Source organism: Doryrhamphus excisus, linkage group LG4 (genome assembly GCF_037039965.1).
Source record: "Doryrhamphus excisus strain RoL-2023G ecotype Guam linkage group LG4, RoL_Dexc_Guam_v1.1, whole genome shotgun sequence".
Taxonomy (NCBI): domain Eukaryota; kingdom Metazoa; phylum Chordata; class Actinopteri; order Syngnathiformes; family Syngnathidae; genus Doryrhamphus; species Doryrhamphus excisus.
In genome coordinates, this window is record NC_136360.1 from 1,172,511 (window position 1) to 1,197,133 (window position 24,623).

The 24,623-nt window shown below is 40.9% G+C and overlaps 2 protein-coding genes across 5 annotated transcripts in view; one reads left to right on the top strand and one right to left on the bottom strand.

Annotated features, from left to right (window-relative positions):
* Positions 1 to 423: 423 nt before the first annotated feature.
* On the bottom strand, positions 424 to 15,949 carry lg4h1orf53 (linkage group 4 C1orf53 homolog). Of its 2 annotated transcripts, none has more exons than XM_078789956.1 (4): positions 15,535 to 15,949; positions 12,054 to 12,155; positions 9,768 to 9,861; positions 424 to 1,803 (listed from the first exon to the last, which is right to left on the bottom strand). In XM_078789956.1, the coding sequence occupies exons 1-3, from the start codon at positions 15,763 to 15,765 to the stop codon at positions 9,790 to 9,792; spliced, it is 405 nt and encodes a 134-aa protein (XP_078646082.1). In that variant the 5' UTR covers positions 15,766 to 15,949; the 3' UTR covers positions 424 to 1,803; positions 9,768 to 9,789. The 2 variants fall into 2 exon arrangements, with proteins under 2 accessions (XP_078646082.1, XP_078646083.1); XM_078789957.1 differs by lacking the exon at positions 424 to 1,803 and adding an exon at positions 4,875 to 5,768.
* Positions 15,950 to 22,064: 6,115 nt separating this feature from the next.
* The window catches only part of dennd1b (DENN/MADD domain containing 1B), a 182,011-nt gene continuing 179,452 nt past the window's right edge, over positions 22,065 to 24,623 (top strand). For 2 of the 3 annotated variants that reach the window (XM_058072328.2, XM_058072329.2), the window contains exons 1-2: positions 22,065 to 22,391; positions 22,786 to 22,850. In XM_058072328.2, coding sequence (XP_057928311.2) covers positions 22,375 to 22,391; positions 22,786 to 22,850 — 82 coding nt within the window. In that variant the 5' untranslated portion in view covers positions 22,065 to 22,374. The remainder of the gene's footprint in view (positions 22,392 to 22,785; positions 22,851 to 24,623) is intronic. The other variant, XM_058072330.2, reaches the window with a different exon arrangement.

The window sequence follows — 24,623 nt, forward strand, 5'->3', positions numbered from 1 at the left end:
TTACCTGGGGGCCACTGGAGCTAGGGTCTGGGCAAGGATGCCCCCAACCCCCCAAAAAAAACAAACGCATTTATTAAAAACAGAAAAATATAAAAAAAATTTCAGTGCTTTGGTTCCGATTTTCTACAATAAAAGCTCTGATAAAACATTCCACTGTTCCACTCAAATGTCTTCATTTTTATTTTTCTGCACAAAATAAAATGAAAAATAAATAAACAAATCAAGAATAAATCAGTAATAAATAAATATAATAATAATAATAAAACACCAAATAATAAAAACTTAAGAAAGCACATATAGTTGGCGGGTAGACAAATGATTTTTTTCAGATTAAAATGAACAAAGCATTATTAGAGCCCTGTAGACATGACAAAACACGACTATAGTCACATTTATACTCTTTTTATTTACAACATATGAGACACATGCTAACTCGCAAACTAGAGAGCTAGCGACCTAAACGGTAGCCTTCAAGTTATTTCCTTTAAACTTAAATAGCCAAAAACTTACCACTTCCACACGGATAGGGAGGATAACTATTAACAGTTATTTAACCTTTAACATGAGCATGAATCAAACGTAATAATATTTTCTGGGTACATGATACCATACAGCATCCATATCAAACTTGCACATTAAACTTTCATATCAAGGCGGGGGCCTCAAAATAGTGTCCTGGCGGCCACATTTGGCCCGCAGGCCGCGTGTTTGAGACCCCTGCTCTAAAGGATGCTTTTTTTTTTTTAAGAACCATTTTACAACCAGCATAATTAATATGATCTATGAATCCAGCAATAAAATAACAATGGGTGATATTATAAACAATTAAAAAATGTATAATTATAGCTCATACTTACATATAATTGCTTGTATTTGCCATTCCAAACACATTTGGCCTCACACTGCAACATATAAATAAATAAAAGAAGAAAAAAAAATGTACAGCCGTTTAAAACACTGTTTAATAATGATAAGCCTGTGTTGTCCTGAATATTAAATATTGTTTTGAAGCTGCTTGATTGTAGCCGACCTCTAATGAGACGATATTTTTTCCACACCTACAATATCATTAATGTAATGTCTGTTTGATGTTGAATATTCATAACCCCAAAAGGCTGGATATCATTAAAAAAAATAAAAAACGCTCCCGTTGGTCATAAAATAGCACAGACCTTTAAGGGCACGGCGCCTGTGCACTTGAATTGAACTGTTAACATGACACAGGGAGCCCATCCAAGGAGGGGTTGGATCACACTTGGAGGACGGCACACTGAGAGGTGTGGGTGGAGTGATTTCACTTGACAAGGAGCGAATGGGATATTGTCTGGATGAACGCTGCGGCTCAGAGCAAAGGGTGACAATTAATTACACCTCTGTGCTGCCTGCATAAATGAGCATGCTCCATACTGCTATACAGTCGTTTTTTTTTTTTGCTCCTTCTGCCCGCTTTGGCGTCACAATGTATCTCATCAATAATGCAAAGCCACTGGGATGCATTTCAGTGTGCGTGGGGCACACCACCACATAGCGGGCATCTGTGCGGGCCTTCGACCGGACTATACCTCAGACCTCAGCGCCATGCTAGCATTTCTGGGCCACACTGAAGGCGGCATGCAGGATCTGCTGTGGTATACCCGTGAAGGAGCCAACAGGCGGAATGCTGACAGGATGAGGGAGAGGAGCTGGGAAAGGAGGAGGATCAGATGGGAGGAGTAAAGTGCTGTAAAGCTTGCATCCCAGTCACATGAGCCTAAGCGGGGAGGAGGAGGAGGAGGAGGAGGAGGAGGAGGAGGCTGAGGCATCCTGGAAATATTTACAAACAAAGCAGACATGATGCCATAATTATCGGGCAAGACATAAAGAAATCACTTCAATTTAGCTAAATGACATATCAGTAGTTCTTAACCTTTTCTAGGACCAACTAAAGATGTGGTAAAAGCACAAAATATACAGTAAATGTTATTTTTCCCATCCTATCTATCCTATTTTAGCTGTTTGGAGATGAACTATATCAGCAAGGTGAAGTATTTATTTCTAAAATCACAAATTTTTGTTATTTGTATTTCTAAAATCACATTATATTATAAAATCACAGTATTTGTTATTTCTAGAATCACACATTTTTGTTATTTGTTATTTCTAAAATCACAAATACTTGCTGATATAGTTCATCTTCAAACAGCTAAAATAACGCATAAGGCTAAAAAATAACAAATTACCTAAAAATGTCATCCAATACTTCTCTACAAGAGAGGAGAAATATAATCTCAGGGAAGAAGTACATTTGAAACACTAACATAAGGTGGCCAGAAATATTTCAATATTGTAACAAAGCAAAATTTGTTCACAATCAGAAATCACTCCACACTCTTTATTGCTCTCTGGTTCTACCATATCTTACTTATTGTGTGGAAATATGGGCTAATAACTATAAAAGCAATCTTCACTCGCTAAATGTACTGCAAAAAAAGGCCAGTAAGGATAATTCATAATGCCGCCTACAGAGAACATACTAACTCCTTATTTCTAAAATCACAAATACTTCAACTTGCTGATATAGTTCATCTTCAAACAGCTAAAATAATGCATAAGGCTAAAAATAACCAATTAGCTAAAAATGTCATCCAATACTTCTCTACAAGAGAGGAGAAATATGATCTCAGGGAAGAAGTACATTTGAAACACTTCTATGCTAGGACTACGTTATGCTAGCCATAGCATTTCAGTATGTGGAATCAAACTATGGAATGGATTGAGTAAGGAAATCAAACAATGCACAACGATGAGCCAATTCAAGAAACAATACAAGCAGTTGATGTTTGCTAAATACAAGGATGAAGAGTCTTGAACCAGTCATGATGTGCTATATATATCACTATATTGACACTTACTATGGTACCCATTATGGCATTGGATACTCATATCACCGAGTACTGCAGTACGGGACAAATTTTTTTTTTTTAAATAAATTAAATTATACATTAATTTTATCCGGTGGAAAATAAATTAAACAAAAAAATAAAAAATAATTAAAGAAAATAATAAAAAAAAAACTTAATTTATATTAGGAAAGCAGGAAGTGAACAAATGTGACAGTTACTGATTGTAAAAGTACCAGATGGAGGGGTAGGATTTAATAAGCTTTGCTTCTTCCTACTCCTTTTGGACATGTGGAACTGTGAACTGATTATGTGATGCATTCAATTGTAATCTGATGCATGTTCAAATGAAATAAAACCATTACCATTACCATTACCATTACCATATCTACACTATGGAGCCCCTGGGTGTCAATGAACCCTGATCTAAACTTTTCAAGCATGCCTTTCTTTTCATCATTTCTTTCGCTCTTTCACTTTCCCTCTTTTCTGTCTCTTCACCCCCCCCCCCCCCCCCCTTCGCCGACACACCACCCCTCCTTCGATCTCCTTCCTGCTCTGCTCTGCTGGAGCTCAAATCACAACCCCAGTCCCTGGCAGATGGAGGATGGGAGAGAGGAGCTCTTAACTAGCTAGCCTGAGCCTCTGGTCTCTGCACACCAACTGCTGCCTGCACGCCCCACACACACACTCCCTCGCTGCACCCAGAACAGCTCACCGACACCTCCACACACACCTCCCCTGTGTGTCCTGTGGGGATAGGGTACCCTCCAGGGGACTGGTGCACGTATTAGTCCATATCTGGCCGCACTAGAAAGGACATGGTAACATGATAGATGGATGTTCTTTACTGCTTTTCAGGGTAGACGTACCAGTTTAGGTGATGCCTTCTGCTTGAAGCATACATTGTAGAGAAGAAAGTATCACGCTTTTGCAGTAAGGGAAATGTGCTTCGGTATCTGTATGCCCGAATTTGAATGCCAAAAATTTGTCTCGGTTTTTCCGTATACAACTCTCAGCTGTCTACATAGCGTTCTTTGCCATTTATATACATTTTGTGTTCTTTTATGCATGCAAAACTATAATTATTATCCATAAAATGTGTTTTGGGGCGGCACGGCGGTCTAGTGGTTAGCGCGCAGACCTCACAGCTAGGAGACCAGGGTTCAATTCCACCCTCGGCCATCTCTGTGTGGAGTTGCATGTTCTGCCCGTGCATGCGTGGGTTTTCTCCGGGTACTCCGGTTTCCTCCCACATTCCAAAAACATGCTAGGTTAATTAGCGACTCCAAATTGTTCATAGGTATGAATGTGAGTGTGAATGGTTGTTTGTCTATATGTGCCCTGTGATTGGCTGGCCACGAATCGACACTAGTTTGAGGCCCCCGCCTTGATATGAAAGTTTAATGTTAGTGCGGCCCGCTCAAGTTTGATACGGATGCTGTATGGTATCATGTACCCGGAAAAATTATTACGTTTGATTCATGTTCATGTTAAAGGTTAAATAACTGTTAATAGTTATCCTCCCGATCCGTGTGGAAGTGGTAAGTTTTGGGCTATTTAAGTTTAAAGGAAATAACTTGAAGGCTACCGTTTAGGTCGCTAGCTCTCTAGTTTGTGAGTTAGCATGTGTCTCAAGACCCTGCAGTTGCGCAATATGTTGTAAATAAAAAAAGTATAAATGTGACTATAGTCGTGTTTTGTCATGTCTACAGGGCTCTAATAATGCTTTGTTCATTTTAATCTGAAAAAAATCATTTGTGTACCCGCCAACTATATGTGCTTTCGTAAGTTTTTATTATTATTATTATATTTATTTATTACTGATTGATTGATTTTCTTTATTCTTGATTTGTTTATTTATCTTATTTTGTGTAGAAAAATAAAAAGATATTTGAGAACAGTTGTTTTATCAGAGCTTTTCTTGTAGAAAATTGGAACCAAAGTGAAGTTTTAAAAAATTTTTTGTTTTTAATAAATGCGTTTTTTTTGGGGGGAAAACCTGATGCAGCCCAGTCTCACTCAGACCCGAGCTCCAGTGGCCCCCAGGTAAATTGACCCCTGCTCTACACGCTTGGTCTTCCGCATCAGGCCAAGGGTTCTCAGTGGGTGTCCATTCTACGACCCCTTTGGTCTGCAAGTTCCTGCAGACTGAGCTACTGTCGGTTGAAATAAACCTGCCAAAACGATGCCACATTTAGGTGCCAGTGACCGCTCCGGACTCTCCTTTTATCAGGGCTCATCTGGCGGCGGCGGCATAGCCTGGCATGAGACCATGCACCAGTTGCAGTCCAGGGGTTGAAAGCGCCCCTCTGTGCTATTTGCAGCCATGTCTGTCCGAAGGAATCTGGCACCCTGACTGTCACGCAGCGACCGTGTGTGTGTTTTTATCCCTAATTCTACCACAGGGATCGGGTTGTCCATATGACCACTGCGCAGGCTGCTGCCCTGAGGCGACTTGACATTGTCTGTGTAGAAAAGACCACACGCTGATGTAAGGGCTGCTCAAATGCTGCTTGAATATCAAGACACACGTGCACTCTTCCACACGTGCACACACTCAAACATACATGGCTATAGTGCTGGGATTGATGTTCCTTTTAGCCATCATAAAAATGCCACTCAAGTTTTCCACCCCCCCTGCTAAGCGTGTGTCAGTCTGCGGACGTTCTGGCCAACAGTGACGGAGACGCTGTTAGTGACAGTGGTGGAAGCCGCTGGCCGCGGGCGGGGGCTGTCGTGCCTGTTTTGAGATGGAGTGAGGGGTGCGGGGGACAGCTGAGGCAGGAGGGGAGCTGCTCGGCCTGTCAACTGGTTGAGACCGGAGCACGTCTGGTCGCAGTTCCGAACTGGACAGCTCTCTTTTTCTCTGCGGCTAGTGCCATCGTCCTGTGGAAAGGCACAAGGTCTATTGCTGCCACGCATGCTCTGGTGAAGCATATGCTTCAGCTGAAGGTCAGTGATGTTCAGTCCAAAAACGCCTGAAAGAAACACCACTTGTCTGCCTGCCTGCTGGAATCTCCAAATCAAATCAGGGAATGCTGCTATAACGCTGAGTTTGCCGAAAATGGAATTCTACTCTACGGTCAAACCTCAATTTTTCCCTCGGTTTTCTTACAGCGTGTTGGATTTTGTACAGTTTCACATTATAAACTAGTCCTTTTGCCCTGTACTGTATTGTCCAGTAAAATCGAGTGCCCAAAAAAAAACCACCCTAATCGTTAAAGACTCAACTGTACTTGCATTTTTGCATGTGAATGCAAAATACCCCACCATGGGGCCAACAAAAATTTCAAATGCCAGCACTGTGGGAAACACTATTTAGTTTGAGCTCAACAAGATATACAGGAAGTCTTTATTCCTCCAAGGCATCGTGCTGGCTTGACAGCGATGTTCTGCTCTGATTTTGGATCAACAGTTGCAAGAAGAGTTGCGATTATTAGATTAGACGACTCAACTGTCCTTGCATTTTTTTTATTGCATGTTAATGCAAAATACCCCACCATGGGGCCAAAAAATGTTCAAATGCCAGCACTGTGGGAAACACTATTAAGATAAACAGGAAGTTCACATCAACAATTTGATGCATTGTTTTCTGCATGAAAAACTATAATTATTATTTGTGCTTGTTATAGGCTTCTGTGGGGGTTACATTAATTAAAATTAAAAAAATCCGCAATTGGTACTGATGGCCACTTTATTCCTCCAAAGCATCCTGCTGGCTTGACAGTGATGTTCTGCTCTGATTTTGGATCAACAGTTGCAAGAAGAGTTGCGATTATTAGATTAGAAGACTCAACTGTCCTTGCATTTTTTTTATTGTATGTGAATGCAAAATACCCCACCATGGGGCCAAAAAAATTTTCAAATGCCAACACTGTGGGAAACACTATTTAGTTAGAGCGCAACAAGATAAACAGGAAGTCCGCATCAACAATTTGATGCATTGTTTTCTGTATGTAAAACTATAATTATTATTTGTGCTTGTTATAGGCTTCTGTGGGGGTTACATTAATTAAAATTAAAAAAATCCGCAATTGGTACTGATGGCCACTTTATTCCTACAAAGCATCCTGCTGGCTTGACAGTGATGTTCTGCTCCGATTTTGGATCAACAGTTGCAAGAAGAGTTGCGATTATTAGATTAGACGACTCAACTGTCCTTGCATTTTTTTTATTGCATGTTAATGCAAAATACCCCACCATGGGGCCAAAAAAATTTTCAAATGCCAGCACTGTGGGAAACACTATTTAGTTTGAGCTCAAGATAAACAGGAAGTCCGCATCAACAATTTGATGCATTGTTTTCTGCATGAAAAACTATAATTATTATTTGTGCTTGTTATAGGCTTCTGTGGGGGTTACATTAATTAAAATTAAAAAAATCCGCAATTGGTACTGATGGCCACTTTATTCCTCCAAAGCATCCTGCTGGCTTGACAGTGATGTTCTGCTCAGATTTTGGATCAACAGTTGCAAGAAGAGTTGCGATTATTAGATTAGACGACTCAACTGTCCTTGCATTTTTTTATTGCATGCAAAATACCCCACCATGGGGCCAAAAAAAATTTCAAATGCCAGCACTGTAGGAAACACTGTTTAGTTTGAGCGCAACAAGATAAACAGGAAGTCCGCATCAACAATTTGATGCATTGTTTTCTGCATGTACAACTATAATGATTGTTTTTTTTTATTCCTCCAAAGCATCCTGCTGGCTTGACAGTAATGTTCTGCTCTGATTTTGGATCAACAGTTGCAAGAAAAGTTGCGATTATTATATTAGATTCAGCTCCAGAACCCTGCACAAAATACAAAAGCTTAATGCTTATCACAAAGTATGTATACAAATGTATACATTTTTAGGGTACATTTAAAAAATTTGGTTAAATTACTGATGAAAAAAAAATTTTTTTGGATGAAAAATCCAGGGAATTTGCAGGGCTGTGCATGCTGAATCATGAATATGTAGGGATCCATTGTACAGTATCTCTAACTCCTGTCCATTACAAAAATAAAAATCAGTATGTAAGCTACCCTGCCATGACAATGTGAGAAATCACCTCAAAAAATGAATTTTTCACCGTAACGTAACGACTCCTTCCTTGGTATTTGCAAAAAAAACACCAGGCAAAAAAAAAAGTTTTCACTTTCACTCTCGGTAAGCGCAGTCAAAGTCCTTTCCTTCGATGGACTGTCCACAATCGATTGAAAATGGTTTTGGGGGAACAAAAGGCCGTCAAGCTGAAACGAGCTGGATTTGGACGAAGGCAGCAGGAGTTTGCTGTGTTGTTTGTGTCATCAAGTTCTTGGCTAAAACAGCATGAGGAACAACATTCCAAAGCCGGCCATTAACAGATTGTAAAGACGTGGAGGAATGAGGCAGACATTCAAGTTGGCCTATTTCACGGTCAAGGCTGCAGGACTGCCAAAGCTCTGAGTGGCAATGCATCTACTTGAAAGTGACAGATAAGTCCCCCGGGCAAAAAGGCGCAGGGAAGGCGGCATGCAAGCGGACCCAGGTAACCTACTTGATGGGTGTGACACCTTCACCGTCCCGCTGTAGAAATGTTGCCGCCGCACGCTCCGCTGCCTCGGTTTACAATAACACCGAATAAATTCACCTCTCATCCCCGCCTGACGACGTGTCCCCGAGAACCTGTCCTCCTCAGCACTGTTAGGATCATAAATCTCCTTGTAGCCGCGCGCAGGCACACCAAGCGCTTGCCTTTAGGACCCCACCTGCCCAGGAGGATAGTGGCCGCGCCGGTTTGGCGGCGACGACAGAATTCGGCGGCAGACCCATCCTCTCACCCGGGCCTCTGTTTGCCCAATCAGGCAAAGCCAGGCGAGCGTGTGTGTGACATGCTCAGAGCCTGAAGGCATCGCGCCGTCTTCCCACATGCGCTAACGAGTCAAACCTCACATCTCTCCTCAATATATCTGCAAGTGGTGCAGAGCAGGCTCTTGGCCTTACCTCGCGCTGCTATTACTGTGGGCTGCAAAGTGCAGTGTTTAGCGGCACCCTTTCTTCTATATTGGCCCCATTAGGAGCCACAGGGTGTTGTACGCTACTAAGTCTGCCTATGCATTGCTCTCCAACATGAGCTGATGCGTTGCAGTCGTGGGATCGGGGTTGGGGGGGGGGGGCCCAGAGTTCATTAGGCTGCAGCTCAGGAGAGCAGCCGCGGGGAGATGCGCTTTAGCCAAGTGTTGCCAGGAGGCTGCGAGTCTGGTGGGGCCGCTGTTGATGTCCGTGGCGTGTTTGTTAACAGCCTGATTCCATCAAGTGGTGTAAAAGCGGGGCGGCCAAGTGAGAGGGCCGACCCTTGGCCCTTTTTCTATTTTTAAACAACACAGTATTTCAGTCAAAGGTAAGCGGGTTCAGTCGAGCCGATGTGGAGTGCAAATGATGCTAATATTCATGCACTCGTACATATGAGAGAGAAAAAAAATAATAAGCGATGCAAAGCAAAAGAGCACAAGATGTTATCTGACATCCGACTGTTATCTTCTCTGTATATGCCCTTTATCTTGAGGGCAAACATCTAAAATGCACTTTCAGTTTTCATTCCTATACTCCCACCACCCTTGTTAATACATCAAAGAAGAGAAATACCACCGAAATTAAGTGCTCATAAAAATGAAGCTCACTGCATTTCATTAGATATTCAAGAAAATCTTGCAAACAAAAAAAAATAAAAATCACGATTAAATTGTATACTACACATGATCCTTTCTCTCCCTCCATTTAAAAACAAAATACTACAGAATAGCTGTGATGTATAGGAGGCATTGCACAGTCGCTACCCCTATTTCATCATGCAGTACGCTGCTAAAAATGGCCGAAATAACAATGAAGCATCCCGTTCTTAAAACCATCTTCCATACCTGTTACCTTGGCGCATTCAACCTATACATAAAATCGAGAATTAAACAGTTTCTTCATGGCAGGGTCCTTCACGTTGACTTGGCCGTAGGGACACTGCAGGAGAAGAATTCAATAATGAAGCAACCACTCTGGCAAAGAACAACCACTCTACAAAACAGAGGACAAAACATCAACGCAGATAAGACTGATGTGATTAAAGGGCGGGAAAGGAGAGGATGGGGACTAAAGGGATCTGAACAAGACTTGGTGGGACAGAAGAGACCAACACAATATTTTGAGAGTAAAACGGCCATGGAGTAATAAATCAAATCATGGTGTCTACGAGCGTTCTATTCATTTCCAATGAGTGTCCATAGCCGTGCTTCCATTTTCATATTTGTACTTTATTGCACTGATCTATATGTATCGAGTTCAATGCTGCAGGTTGCTAAAAAATCTTAAAGCAAGTAGACCTTTTACCACCTGTAAATATAACCTACAAGTGAAGATCATTACTTTTTGTCCATAAAAATATCTATTTTCACTTGCTCCCCCCTACCCCTACCACTCCAAACCCTCCTTTCCAGAAGCTCCACGTTTATTGAAACACACACAAGCACGTGTCTAATTCATGTCTTAAATGGCTTATTTTCTCTGATTATATCTACCATATTGGGTAATATGAGTGTAAAGGTCACTATAGGGGTGTTATTTTGTATCAAGAGGGCTCTAATAATGATAGAAATCATATTTGGAAAGTCATAAAGAGGGTTTGCCATGTTTAAACTCTTTTTTCATTCATTCATTTTCTACCGCTTATCCTCATGTGGGTTGCGAGGGTGCTGGAGCCTATCCCAGCTGTCTTCAGGCGAGAGGCGGGGTACACCCTGGACTGGTGGCCAGCCAATCACAGGGCACATATAGACAGGGTAGGATTCCTTCTTTAGAGCAGAAAAAAACCTGTTTGACTTTCTAAATCAGTAATTTAGCATTAGAGCCCTCCAGATATGAAACAACACCCCTATAGTCAATTTTACATTCGCACAGCCCAATATTCATTCATTCATTTTCTACCGTTTTTTCCTCACGAGGGTCGCGGGGGTGCTGGAGCCTATCCCAGCTGTCTTCGGGCGAGAGGCCATGGACTGGTCGCCAGCCAATCACATGGCACATGTAGACAAACAACCATTCACACTCACATTCATACCTATGGACAATTTGGAGTCGCCAATTAACCTAGCATGTTTTTGGAATGTGGGAGGAAACCGGAGTACCCGGAGAAAACCCACGCATGCACGGGGAGAACATGCAAACTCCACACAGAAATGGCTGAGGGTGGAATTGAACTCGGGTCTCCTAGCTATGAGGCCTGTGCGCTAACCACTCGTCCACCGTGCAGCCGCTTGAACTCTTCTTTTTTTAAATAACAGTTTCACAACTATGGTGCGTTCAAGGACTGGCGAACAAAGTGTAAAATCTCAAAGTTAGCATAAAGACAAAAATATGTAAAAATTTTGCCTTTTTTAAAACAGTGGTACATGTACGCTGTACCTGTATTATAACATATTTATGAATTATTACTGATTTATTGTGAATCAGATGTGTTTTATGTGGTCAAAAGAGCCTATTTTAACCAAACATATGCAAATTTGTAGGGTTGTGAATGCTGAACTGCAAATGTGCAAAGATTTACCCAATAATGTTCTATAATATTGGTAGGATCAGACGCAATTCTTCTGCTGTGTTAGTGTAAATTGTGTTATTGCTAACATTATTTTTCACAGTTGCCCCTACTTAAGTATTCTAAAGTTCTCACATTACCCATGATATAGAGATATGTAGAAATTACTTCAGTAGTCAATGCATGATTCTTCGAGCTAACAAATTGCGATAACAACTAGCAACAGCAACTAGCCTAACTTTGGTCTGCTTGTAGATAAGCCACTGTTTTACATTCCCCCGGAATTTCATGTTAATTACACTTCAAAAACTGTAGGGGGAGCCTGGGAGCGGAAGCCCAAATTATTTCTTACTGCATCTTTACCAACTACAGTTCAGTTCTTTTGAGGTCAAAAGTGATGATTTTAATTGCTCAGCGACCATTGAGCGTACTCAGTACTTTAAACAGTTGATGTTATCATAATTATCACGATACACTACATATGTTACAGAACCATATTAACATTCCATTTAGTTGTGCTAATATTGAAACACATGGTCCAGATCACAGAAGAACAGAGTGAGACAGAATGGAAGAGAACTAAAAGAGCGGTAGGATAGAAAATACACAACATGTTAAAACTCACGTGTCTGCACGCGCTGCCGCAGCATGTCCCTCGCCGAAGGTGGGCATACTCTGTGAACACCTTGTACCCACTGGAAGGGTCGACGTACATCTGTTTTTTTGCCTGAACATAATGAACGGATTATTTTTTTAATGAGTGCAACAGGCAATATGTAGGCTCGTGTATTGTCCTTGCATACACTCAAACAAAAGGCAGAGGTAAACACATGGCTGAAATTAACATAAATATATATAACAGATTGCTTTGTGTTAAAAGACAGGAGGGGTGGATGTGACCTCTATGCATCGAAAGAGATGTAAAAACATAGTTTCTTATATGATATTACAGATTAATTAGTGCAGTTCTTTTGTGTGCAATTCATTAGTCGAAAATATGCAATGATGAGCCCATGATTTACTTAGCTTGTATCTAATTCAGCTATACAAATACATTTGTGACACAACCTTTTATTTTACGCTCCAACTGTTCATACATGCAAACCACCTTCTGCGAGCGAAAAACACCAAACTCTTTTGCCATCCCTCAGGAAGTTCGGAAATGTCACCTCTCAGTCTGTTTCAAAATGAGAGCCCACTAGTTGGTGAGCTTTGACAGGCCACAAAGACAAAAAAGCCCCGGGCCTTTTGGTGACACAGCCTGTCATTTCACATGCCATTGCGCGGGCCACATAGTGAAGCTGGCACAGCTAGACCCCCCCCACACACACACACACTTTGCATTGTGCTTTTCCCACCCAGGTCTTAACACTCTCCTCAGGTCGTGGCCAACTTGCCTCAACTTCACTGCACACTCAGGAGCACAATATTTACAACAGAGATTGCCTAAAGGCGTGCAGATGCACCTACCACTGCACGCCTCGCTAACTGCGTTTGACGGAGGAGTCGAGACAATCTGAAGGATGTGAAGGATCTGACAAAAAAAAAAAAAAATACAAAATACCACCGCCATTAAGCTTTTTATACTACGCTGAAATACAATCCCTGTGACTCAAACCTATTTTCTCGGTTTCGCCACATTTTTTTGTAGACATACTTATTGATTTTAAAATCATGCTGTTTGGTAACAGCAGAAAAGACAATCACCAGCAAATACAAATAGACAGTGTAGACATTGAAAGGGTGAACGAAAAACACAATAGATGAAAATATGAGCCGGAAACCTCATATTACAAATATACAACATAAGGTAGCCAGAAATATTTTCAATATTGAACAAAGCAAAATTTGTTCAATCAGAAATCACTCCACACTCTTTATTGCTCTGTGGTTCTACCATATCTTACTTATTGTGTGGAAATATGGGATAATAACTATAAAAAAAGCAATCTTCACTCGCTAAATGTACTGCAAAAAAAGGTCAGTAAGGATAATTCATAATGCCGCCTACAGAGAACATACTAACTCCTTATTTCTAAAATCACAAATACTTCAACTTGCTGATATAGTTCATCTTCAAACAGCTAAAATAATACATAAGGCTAAAAATAACCAATTAGCTAAAAATGTCATCCAATACATAAATTAAAACAGACCATTTTTTGGCAGGAAGCACAAATCAAAGGAAATAAAGCTAGAATAGGTGCAGATTCTACAAAATCTAAAAAGCTGTGCGGGTTATTGTGTGTAGCTGCTCTACAGGAAACTACAACTCAATACAAAGAATCGAAAAATGAGCATAATAGGTCATTTAAAACAACTGCAAAGGGACAAAAGGGCAAAACCAGTTTCACAGCAGTGTGTGACAAATTCTGTCTAAAATGATGCATTTTTTTTATGAGTTTGGGAGGCATAACAATTTCCTAATCCGTTCCACTTTTACCATTGTTAAGTTTGAACTCATATACAATTGTAAAATGAGGTTAACCACTGTGAGCATCCATCCATTTTCTTTGCCGCTTATCCTCACAGGGGCTGCGAGATGTGCAGCTAACTTTGGGCGAGAGGCGGGGTACACCCTGAACTGACAATTCGGAGTCGCCAATTAACATGTTTTTGGAATATGGGAGGAAACCAAAGTAACCCGAGAAAACCCACACATGCACGGGGGAGAACATGCAACCGCCACTCAGACACCAAGCGGAGATTCGAATCCAGGATTCAAACCCCGGTCTTCCCGATCTCCTGACTCTGTGGCCAACATGCTAACCACGCGACCACCGTGCGGCCTCCACTGTGACCAGTAAAACATAAATAAATATATAAAGTATAAAGATTACCATTAACTCAGCCATTACAACTTACCATTTTTCATCAAATGTACTCTTTTCAAAAAATGTAGGGGTTAATCCTTTAGATCAGGGGTGGTGAACCTCTGCCCCTGGGGTCTTATGCAGCATGCAAGATCAGTTGACCTAGATCTAGCCCAGATCTAGCCCAAAAAATCACTTTTCCATCAGATCGCGGACTGATAGTTGGAGGTTCAGTGAAAGCAACAAGTGAGTCTTTTCCAAACTAGTAGATTTCTATTATCTTGTCAAAGGTCAGAAAAAATTATGTAAGCTAATTTATTGATTGCTAAAGGGGACCTATATGCTTTTTCCGCTTTTCTGGACTTGAAATGTTGCTAAAGTGTTGTATTATCGTGTTAATCAACATTTTTAAGATGATATAAGGACACTAGTTTGAGGCCCCCGCCTTGATATGAAAGTTTAATGTTAGTGCGGACTGCGCAAGTTTGATATGGATGCTGTATGGTATCATGTACCCAGAAAAAATGATTACGTTTGATTAATGTTCATGTTAAAGGTTAAATAACTGTTAATAGTTATCCTCCCTATCCGTGTGGAAGTGGTAAGTTTTTGGCTTTTTAAGTTTAAAGGAAATAACTTGAAGGCTACCGTTTAGGTCGCTAGCTCTCTAGTTTGCGAGTTAGCATGTGTCTCAAGACCCTACAGTTGCGCAATATGTTGTAAATAAAAAGAGTATAAATGTGACTATAGTCGTGTTTTGTCATGTCTACAGGGCTCTAATAATGCTTTGTTCATTTTAATCTGAAAAAAATAATTTGTCTACCCACCAACTATATGTGGTTTCTTGAGTTTTTATTATTTGCCGTTTTATTATTATTATTATTATTATATTTATTTATTACTGATTGATTGATTTTCTTTATTCTTGATTTGTTTATTTATTTTTCATCTTATTTTGTGTAGGAAAATAAAAAGTAAGATATTTGAGAACAATGGAATGTTTTATCAGAGCTTTTCTTGTAGAAAATCGGAACCAATGCAAAGTTTATTCATTTTTCTGTTTTTAATAAATGCTTTTTTTTTTTGTAAAACCTGATGCGGGCCAGCCTCACCCAGACCCTAGCTCCAGTGGTCCCCAGGTAAATTGAGTTTGAGACCCCTGGCATAAACCAATAAGAAAACCATGTAATGTCAATCAATCAAAATTTGCTTGAATGTGTATTAAAGAAATATACAATTATATATTAGCCAATTTCTGTTCTTCAATACACTTATTTACACTGTTGCCATTACCTCACATGCTTCTGTGTGGACTCTATGGATGAGCAGTTCCTCCTCCGTCAGCTCTCTTGTGCCATTTTGCTGCTCGGTTCTGCTCTCCTGTAGTTCTGCCCCGTTCCAGTCATCATGGTTCGGCGTGTTAGTGGATTTTGACATCGCTATAACAAGTCGACTTTTGAGCGGAACTTGAAGGAGAATGAATGTGCTGAGCAACGCTCCACTCGGACAACGGCGGCAGTACATTGCCGACAGTTCTTGAACTGGTATATCCGAGTACCATATCTTTAATTATATTTAAAAGTGCCTACCAGCATCAGTTTTTCACAAGTTGTACCTGTTTCATGTTTGTTTTCCGCCTTTTTGTTGATTTACCTTCACAGAGGAGAGCACTACTTCCTGTTTGATAAATACGTCATGAGCACGTGATCATATGTACGCCACTGCTCCCACAGCGCCACCGCGGTCATTTGAGGAACAGCAGTCGTTTTGACATGGCATTGGAAAGACAACATAAACAGTACTTTGGCTGTGTGTTGTCATGCAGCAGTATAATAAAAGTAAAATCCAAATTATTATTATTATATCAATTATATAAAAAGTAATTTAATGAGAGAGAGCAAAATAGCAAAAAAAGAATCAGCTTGCAGGCACCATTTAAATCAGGGGTCTCAAACTGAATTTACTAGGGGGCCACTGGAGCTAGGGTCTGGGTGAGACTGGGCCGCATCAGGTTTTCCAAAAAAAAACATAAAACCCCACATTTATTACAAACAGAAAAATGAATAATGTTTGCTTTGGTTTCGATTTTCTACAAGAAAAGCTCTGATAAAACATTCCACTGTTCTCAAATATTGTAATTTTTATTTTTCTACACAAAATAAGATGAAAAATAAATGAATCAAGAATAAAGAAAATCAATCAATCAGTAATAAATAAATATAATAATAATAATAATAAAACGGAAAATAATAAAAACTTAAGAAACCACATATAGTTGGTGGGTAGACAAATTATTTTTTCAGATTAAAATGAACAAAGCATTATTAGAGCCCTGTAGACATGACAAAACACGACTATAGTCACATTTATACTTTTTTTATTTACAACATATTGCGCAACTGCAGGGTCTTGAGACACATGCTAACTCGCAAACTAGAGATCTAGCGACCTAAACAGTAGCCTTCAAGTTATTTCCTTTAAACTTAAATAGCCAAAAACCTACCACTTCCACACAGATAGGGAGGTTAACTATTAACAGTTATTTAACCTTTAACATGAACATTAATCAAACGTAATAATATTTTCTGGGTACATGATACCATACAGCATCCATATCAAACTTGCGCGGGCCGCACTAACATTAAACTTTCATATCAAGGCGAGGGCCTCAAACTAGTTTCCTGCGGGCCACATTTGGCCCACGGGCCGCGTGTTTGAGACCCCTGGTTTAGAGGGGAGTGAGTGAAACAAGGACTGGATTCAAGTAGCCATCCCACCAAATACCTAAATAATAATAATAATAGTAAAAAAAAAATATATTATTTTATTATTATTTATTATTATTATTATTATTTAATAATAATAAAAATACCTTATTTCATTGTAAGATGAATAGTTTATGCAAGTATGTATCAACTTTTTTTTTACCTCTCTGACCCCTTAAACTGACATATTGAGCATAATCGGGCATGTATGAGGTAAATCCTTGCTGAGCTTGGCACTCCTCGACTGACTGAATGCACGGCAAGGATACTTCCCGAGTTATATGTGGACTTGGGCTGAGATCTGCAAGGTTGATGAGCAGACAGATTAGTGAGTCTTTTCAAGGTTACGTTACGCTGGAAGGCGCTGATGATGTGTCTACTCTCAAATTAAGTGTAATCAAATATGACAAGTGTCTCCTGATTGACATTGTCGGGTTCATTTTCCCTCAGACAATTTTAATATAAATAAAAACCTCAAGGAAGAACCGAATGCATGATATACAGTGAATCAATGTACAGCATAATTGGAGTGAGATGAAAATAAGTTAGTGTGTGATCGAATAAGTCCTTACTGGAATTACAGTATGGATGATATGGATGCATTAGAGGAATGCCTGCCATGTCTCAGACTGCTAGTCTGGAGCAGCGTGCAGCCGGTAGCTGATGTAGAGGGCAAAGGTGGCTACGCTACTGGAGACAGGAGCATGGATGACGGTCTAGTAAAGACTGAAATTTTCCCACAGAATTTGATTCATTGAATGCATCTATTAATGTCCAATCAGGTTTAAAAACAAATGTGAGCACCTAAATGTCAGAGAGTGGCAGTGATTAACACCATGCTACCGAAAATAATTGATGGTAATTTGTATTCAAAAGTCACAAAATGGGCTGCACGGTGGGTGAGTGGTTAGCACACAAGCCTCACAGCAAGGAGACCCGAGTTCAGTTCCATCCCCGGCCATCTCCATGTAAAGTTTGCATGTTCTCCCCGTGCATGCGTGGGTTTTCTCCGGGTACTCCGGTTTCGTCCCACATTCCAAAAACATGCTAGGTTGTCCATAGGTATGAATGTGAGTGTGAATGGTTGTTTGTCTATATGTGCCCTGTGATTGGCTGGCCACCAGTCCAGTGTCCATAGTTACAAAGTCATGTTATTTTATTTGGTTAAGACTCACAGTTATCCCGACTTTTCTTGACTTGGAGGGGACCTATTATGCTAATTCCTCGAGTTGTGGACTATGTAAAAGCTTTCTAGAGTTTCTAGAATCCGCACCGATTCCAGCTGTATTTCCTTGGTTTTCCAAAACGTTCTGTTTTAATTTATTCCACCCATAGCCATCTCCGTGCACGCCCACTCTGCTGTGATTGGATACGTGAAATCTTCAGATTGGGGGAGGGCAGGTCACTTGTATTCAACAGTCTTACCCACTGTGACATCACAGGGAGCCGGTGTTAGAAAAAACTCTCTGAAACCGAGCTTTCAGAGCCGTGCCAAACTTCTTTCAGGGCTCACTTCCAAATGTGCAAACCTCATTATCTGAAACTTTGGCATATTTTAACACAATAATACAACATTCTAACTACATTTATTGGTCAGAAAAGTGGAAAGAGCATAATAGGTCCCCTTTAAGACTTGAGACTTGGGATTGAAGAACCGAGACTTACTTGGGACGTACAAAGCACTGACCTTCTTCGACCTCTGCTGCATGCTACCAACTCATAAACTGAATAATTAATGAATGAATTATGATTAATAACATTTTATTGATATTTACAATGCACATGAATAAAGCATGTGGGATATACAACTGCTATAAAATATGGACTATCAAGAGTATGTGAACGTCGCTCCTTCTTTACTTCCCAGATGACCTTCTGGACATGTATTGCAATGGAAGCAAAAACAAAACTTTGTCAAAAACAAAACTTTGTCATCCGAAGCCTGCCTCTCTGACCCTCTGTACACAGACCCCCACCCACTCTGTTTTCTATCAAACCCTCGTTTTCCTGGAGCTGCTGGGACGTAGCCCCTGTGATTACTCTCATGACCCGCATATGACGAGAAGGCTTCTGTGCTTCTTGCTTCACAAACCATTGGAAAACTTTTGTTAGTTCAAGACATATGGTAATTTAAAAGTGGTGTTACAAATCATATCGCTGGCTACAGTTTATGTTTTAAAGGTTTAAAATGATAATTGGGAAGCATCCAGTGGTTTGAATTTATAGCTTAATGATGGTCATCTGGCTTTGAGTGTAAGAATTAGGCATTTTTATGGGTGTGTCCACTATTAGTGGGGATCTTCTTATAGTCTTTCCCATATCAATGAATGTAAGAACATGCAGATTTACAATGACTTATGTTGACTTTGCGGGCGGCATGGAGGTCGAGTGGTTAGCGCACAGACCTCACAGCTAGGAGACCAGGGTTCAATTCCACCCTCGGCCATCTCTGTGTGGAGTTTGCATGTTCTCCCCGTGCATGCGTGGGTTTTCTCCGGGTACTCCGGTTTCCTCCCACATTCCAAAAACATGCTAGGTTAATTGGCGACTGTGAATGGTTGTTTGTCTATGCGTGCCCTGTGATTGGCTGGCCACCAGTCCAGGGTGTACCTCGCCTCTCGCCCGAAGACAGCTGGGATAGGCTCCAGCACCCTCGCGACCCATATGAGGATAAGCAGTAGAAAATGATAATGAATGAAAAAAAAGAGTTCAAGCATGACTTTCCAAATATGATTTCTATCATTATTAGAGCCCTCTTGATACAAAATAACACCCCTATAGTGACCTTTACACTCATATTACCCAATATGGTAGATATAATCAGAGAAAATAAGCCATTTAAGACATGAATTAGACCCGTGCTTGTGTGTGTTTCAATAAATGTCTTCCGGACGGAAGTGGAGCTTCTGGAAAGGAGGGTTTGGAGTGGTAGGGCTAGAGGGGAGCAAGTGAAAATATATATTTGTATGGACAAAAAGTAATGATCTTTTGTTATAGGTTATTATTACAGGTGGTAAAAGTTCTACTTGCTGCAAGGTTTTTGTTTTTTTTAGCAACATGCAGCATTGAACTCCACTTTGAAATTCAGTGCAATAAAGTACAAATATGAAAATGGAAGCACGGCTATGGACACTCACTGGTGTTACTTGACTTGCTTATTCTATTTCCTGATCATCTGAATGTGTCTTCAAAATTGTCCATGGGTCCTGGGGAACTGTTCACACTTCCTTGAAATGTGAAACCCCACCAGATTCTTTGTGTGTGTGTGTGTGTAACTGATTTTTACGCAATAGTGCTGCTATCATTCTAAACACATCCCGTTGCCTGAAACCGTATGCTTCATTTTGCTGCCACTTAATTATCTCGGAGTCAGCCTGTAGGAATCTGGCTGTGATCCAGACACATTCTCCGGAGAGAAAGGAGCAGCACATCCAAGATTTCAATTTCAATTTACCATCAAACAAATACCACTTGAACACGTGACTCGCTGTAAACACAAAAAGGTAAAGCAAAGCCTAAGTAGAATTTATGCTCCTCTGAGATCGGTTGGTTTCTGAAAAGAGAGACAACATTCAAGCAGAGATGTAAATCTCCCTCAAGATGGAAATCGATGCGTCAGAATAGCAATTGATTCTGCCAGCAGGTTTGACTTTAGGGAGTTGGTCCCCTGACAAATAAGTAACTGAGTCTCTTGACAAATAGATAGTTTACATCTGTGCGTCATAGTTTGAGACCATGAAAGAAAAAAACACAAATGCCTAAAAGCTAAGCTATCGACTGGAATAGAAATTAGACGGATATGAAGAGAGCTGGTTGAAAGCCGGACTAGAGGATTCCAACTTATCCTTACAATTGCAAGGCAAAAATAACATAAAGCTAACTTTATTCAGACTTGGTGTATACTTTTACGTATACTATCCATTTTCATAAAAGAGACCTATTTTCCCCTTTTTTCAGCCATTTGTATTGAGTTGTGGACCCCTATACTGCAGCTAAACATGGTAACCAGCACGGAAAGCTTTATAGATCTTCCAGAACCTGCACCTATTCCAGCTGTATTGCTTTGAAATTTGTATTCCACCCACGATCCGCCTCCAGGCACACAGCTGCGAACTCAACTTTATGGGAGTTGATAATAAACGGCGATTGGCTTTTAAAAAATGTGGCTTTTAACATACACATATGTGTTGGATCCTGAATCCAATCCGGAAGTAGAGACTGGACAGACCCAAGTTTCTCAAGAAAAGAGTTTACTTCAGTTAGTAGCGTTAGCATTTTGATTGAGCAGTTTATTTAATAATACATGCTGAACATTTACCTGCACGAATGAAATGTTTGTTAAAATGGAGTTAGACGTAGGCTAACATGATGTAGATGTAGGCTAATACTCTGCTAGCTTATTTCCTTTATTACATTAAGCTAACTGGTTCATTTCCATGACACACAAAAGGTTAGAAATAAAAAAAAAGGTCACATATCGACACCATTTTCATTCGTAATTTTTCTCTTGCCTTTTTTTGACTTCAAAGCTTTAATTCACTGGGCACTGGTAGCATAGTTTCAGTCTCCTCTGCCACAACTGCCGACTGACAGCAACAGGCTGTAGCTTGAAGCACAGTGAAGGTACGAGCGGATTAAACCATTTTATGTATAGGGGTTGGTCAGTCAATATGTAAACTTACGTTTGGTCAGTGTGGGTATTTAACTGTCAATACCAAATACAAGGAATTGCTTTAATCTTTTTGTGAACGTTTTAAAAAAATACGACCAGGCAGCAACATTATTTTACCTACGCCCCTGGAGTTGTCTTAAATTCCCCCTCCCCTTTACAGCAGGGCACTCATGGTTTGCCCTATAACTACTCAATTTTCTAACTACTCCCCATTAATGAATAGGAAAATGTCAAAACTTTTTTTTTAACTAAAAGCATAAATAAAACATTAGATGTAGTTTATTAATAACGTCTTTTGTGTTTTTGAAAATATTCCATATTATTAATGGAGTTTGTGTGCAGCGGCAGACTCGACGCTTGCTGGCGCAGCAAGGTGCCGCGCTAGCGTGATGACGTCACTGATGGTCTGACAGCACTTCCTGGAGTGATGTTTGTTGTGGGAAATACCAACCGTGCTACTCGCCTGAGACTGGGCCCACGTTAACGGAACAAGAACGGACCAGTCACGGTTGCTCTACGTCTGGAGCATGTGGCGGCTTTTTGACGGCGCCATATAATCCAGAGGAACCGGGCCCAGGGACCAGGACCACGACGAGGAGGCGGAGTAGGGGGCGACATTGTCGGACAGCGGAGTAGCAGAACCCCGCCGACGGACGGACAGACAGCACGGAGCTGTCGCGATGCGGTAGCTAAAACATGGACAGCAGAATCAAGTAAGCGATATTTAATGTTCAAATGTATGATAACGTTTACATGCAAGAAGAAGACAAGCCGGTGGTCTTGTGAGCCATCCCCGGTAGTGGATTTAAGACACAGGCCAGCTGGCTCGACAGCTTTTTGGGTCATTCAGCTGCTCTATCTGCTTGTTAGCAGCTCTGCTAACCTATATAAGACATGACAACATGTGCCCTATGTCCTTTCAGTTGTGTTGTCTTACATAACTTATAGTGGCAATATCATATCAGAATTGCCTTGCGTTATTACCAAGATAAGGGAACTGCTCCACTTTGCAGCTACAAGTTAACCCATAAGGCACGATTAATCACTCAACTGTGATATTTATTATAAAGATTGGAATTAATCAAGACCGCCATTTTTGTTTTTTAGGGACAACCCAGAGAGAACTTTTGATCTGGTCTTGCAAGTGACATCTCCAGCATCTAAAAATGAGGGTAAGTGATGTCATAGTTGTCAGTGATAATCTTCTTTTGTTGTCTCTGACCTGATTTTGTGTGTTATTAACTTAAACTGTTGCCGTTTTGGGGATTATTGTAAAGATGTGTTCGGAGTTGCAAGAGCAAATTTATTTATGAACTTCATTTAATATTGTTTTTTTTTCTGTCGCTCTCTGTTAAACTCATTCATTCATTTTCTACCGCTTCTTCTCACGAGGGTCGCAAGGGGTGCTGGAGCCTATCCCAGCTGTCTTCCTGCGAGAGGCGGGGTACACGCTGGACTGGTGGCCAGCCAATCACAGGGCGCATATAGACAAACAACCATTCACACTCACTATGGACAATTTGGAGTCACTAATTAACCTAGCATGTTTTTGGAATGTGGGAGGAAACCGGAGTACCCGGAGAAAACCCACGCATGCACGGGGAGAATGTAAACTCCACACAGAGATGGCTGAGGGTAGAATTGAACACGGCTTTTCTAGCTGTGGGGCCTGTGCGCTAACCACTCGCCCGCCGTGTAGCCTAGTCAACAAACATTCATTCATTTTCTCACGAGGGTTGCGGGGGGGTGCTGGAGCCTATCCCAGCTGTCTTCGGGCGAGAGACGGGGTACACCCTGGACTGGTGGCCAGCCAATCACAGGGCACATATAGACAAACAACCATTCACACTCACATTCATACCTATGGACAATTTGGAGTCGCTAATTAACCTAGCATGTTTTTGGAATGTGGGAGGAAACCGGAGTACCCGGATAAAACCCACGCATGCACGGGGAGAACATGTAAACTCCACACAGAGATGGCTGACGGTGGAATTGAACCCTGGTCTCCTAGCTGTGAGGTCTGCGCGCTAACCACTAGACTGCCGTACCGCCCTCTCTGTTAAACTAAACCTACCATATCATATTTTTGTAAGGGGTTAACAGGGGATGAAATACTTATTTCCCCCTCTGTATATACAGTGAAGAAAATAAGTATTTGAACACCCTGCTATTTTGCTATTTCTCCCACTTAGAAATCATGGAGGGGTCTGAAATTTTCATCGTAGGTGCATGTCCACTGTGAGAGAGATAAACTAAAAAGAAAAATCCAGAAATCACAATGCATGATTTTTTAACAATTTATTTGTGTGATACAGCTGCAAATAAGTATTTGAACACCTGTGTATCATCTAGAATTCTGACCCTGAAAGACCTGTTAGTCTGCCCATTAGAAGTCCACCTGCACTCCATGTATCATCCTGAATCAGATGCACCTGTTTGAGGTCGTTAGCTGCATAAAGACACCTGTCCACCCCATACAATCAGTAAGACTTTAACTTGTAACATGGCGAAGACCAAAGAGCTGTCCAAAGACACCAGAGACAAAATTGTACACCTCCACAAGGCTGGAAAGGGCTACGGAGCAATTACCAAGCAGCTTGGTGAAAAAAGGTCCACTGTTGGAGCTATCATTAGAAAATGGAAGAAGCTAAACATGACGGTCAATCTCAATCGGAGTGGAGCCCCATGCAAGATATCACCTCGTGGGGTCTCAATGATTCTAAGAAAGGTGAGGAATCAGCCCAGAACTACACGACAGGACTTGGTCAATGACCTGAAAAGAGCTGGGACCACCGTTTCCAAGGTTACTGTAGGTAATACACTAAGACGTCATGATGTGAAATCATGCATGGCACGAAAGGTTCCCCTGCTTAAACCAGCACATGTCAAGGCCCGTCTTAAGTTTGCATATGACCATTTGGATGATACAGAGGAGTCATGGG

What these genes read in the sequence shown, in the direction of transcription:
- lg4h1orf53 (XM_078789956.1), bottom strand. Translation starts at nt 15,765, where the DNA reads ATGTACTGCCGCCGTTGTCCGAGTGGAGCGTTGCTCAGCACATTCATT. An exon ending in TCCACACAGAAGCATGTGAG is followed by an intron (nt 12,156 to 15,534) that starts GTAATGGCAACA and finishes CATTATGTTCAG; the next exon opens with GCAAAAAAACAGATGTACGT. An exon ending in GCGGCAGCGCGTGCAGACAC is followed by an intron (nt 9,862 to 12,053) that starts GTGAGTTTTAAC and finishes CTTCTCCTGCAG; the next exon opens with TGTCCCTACGGCCAAGTCAA.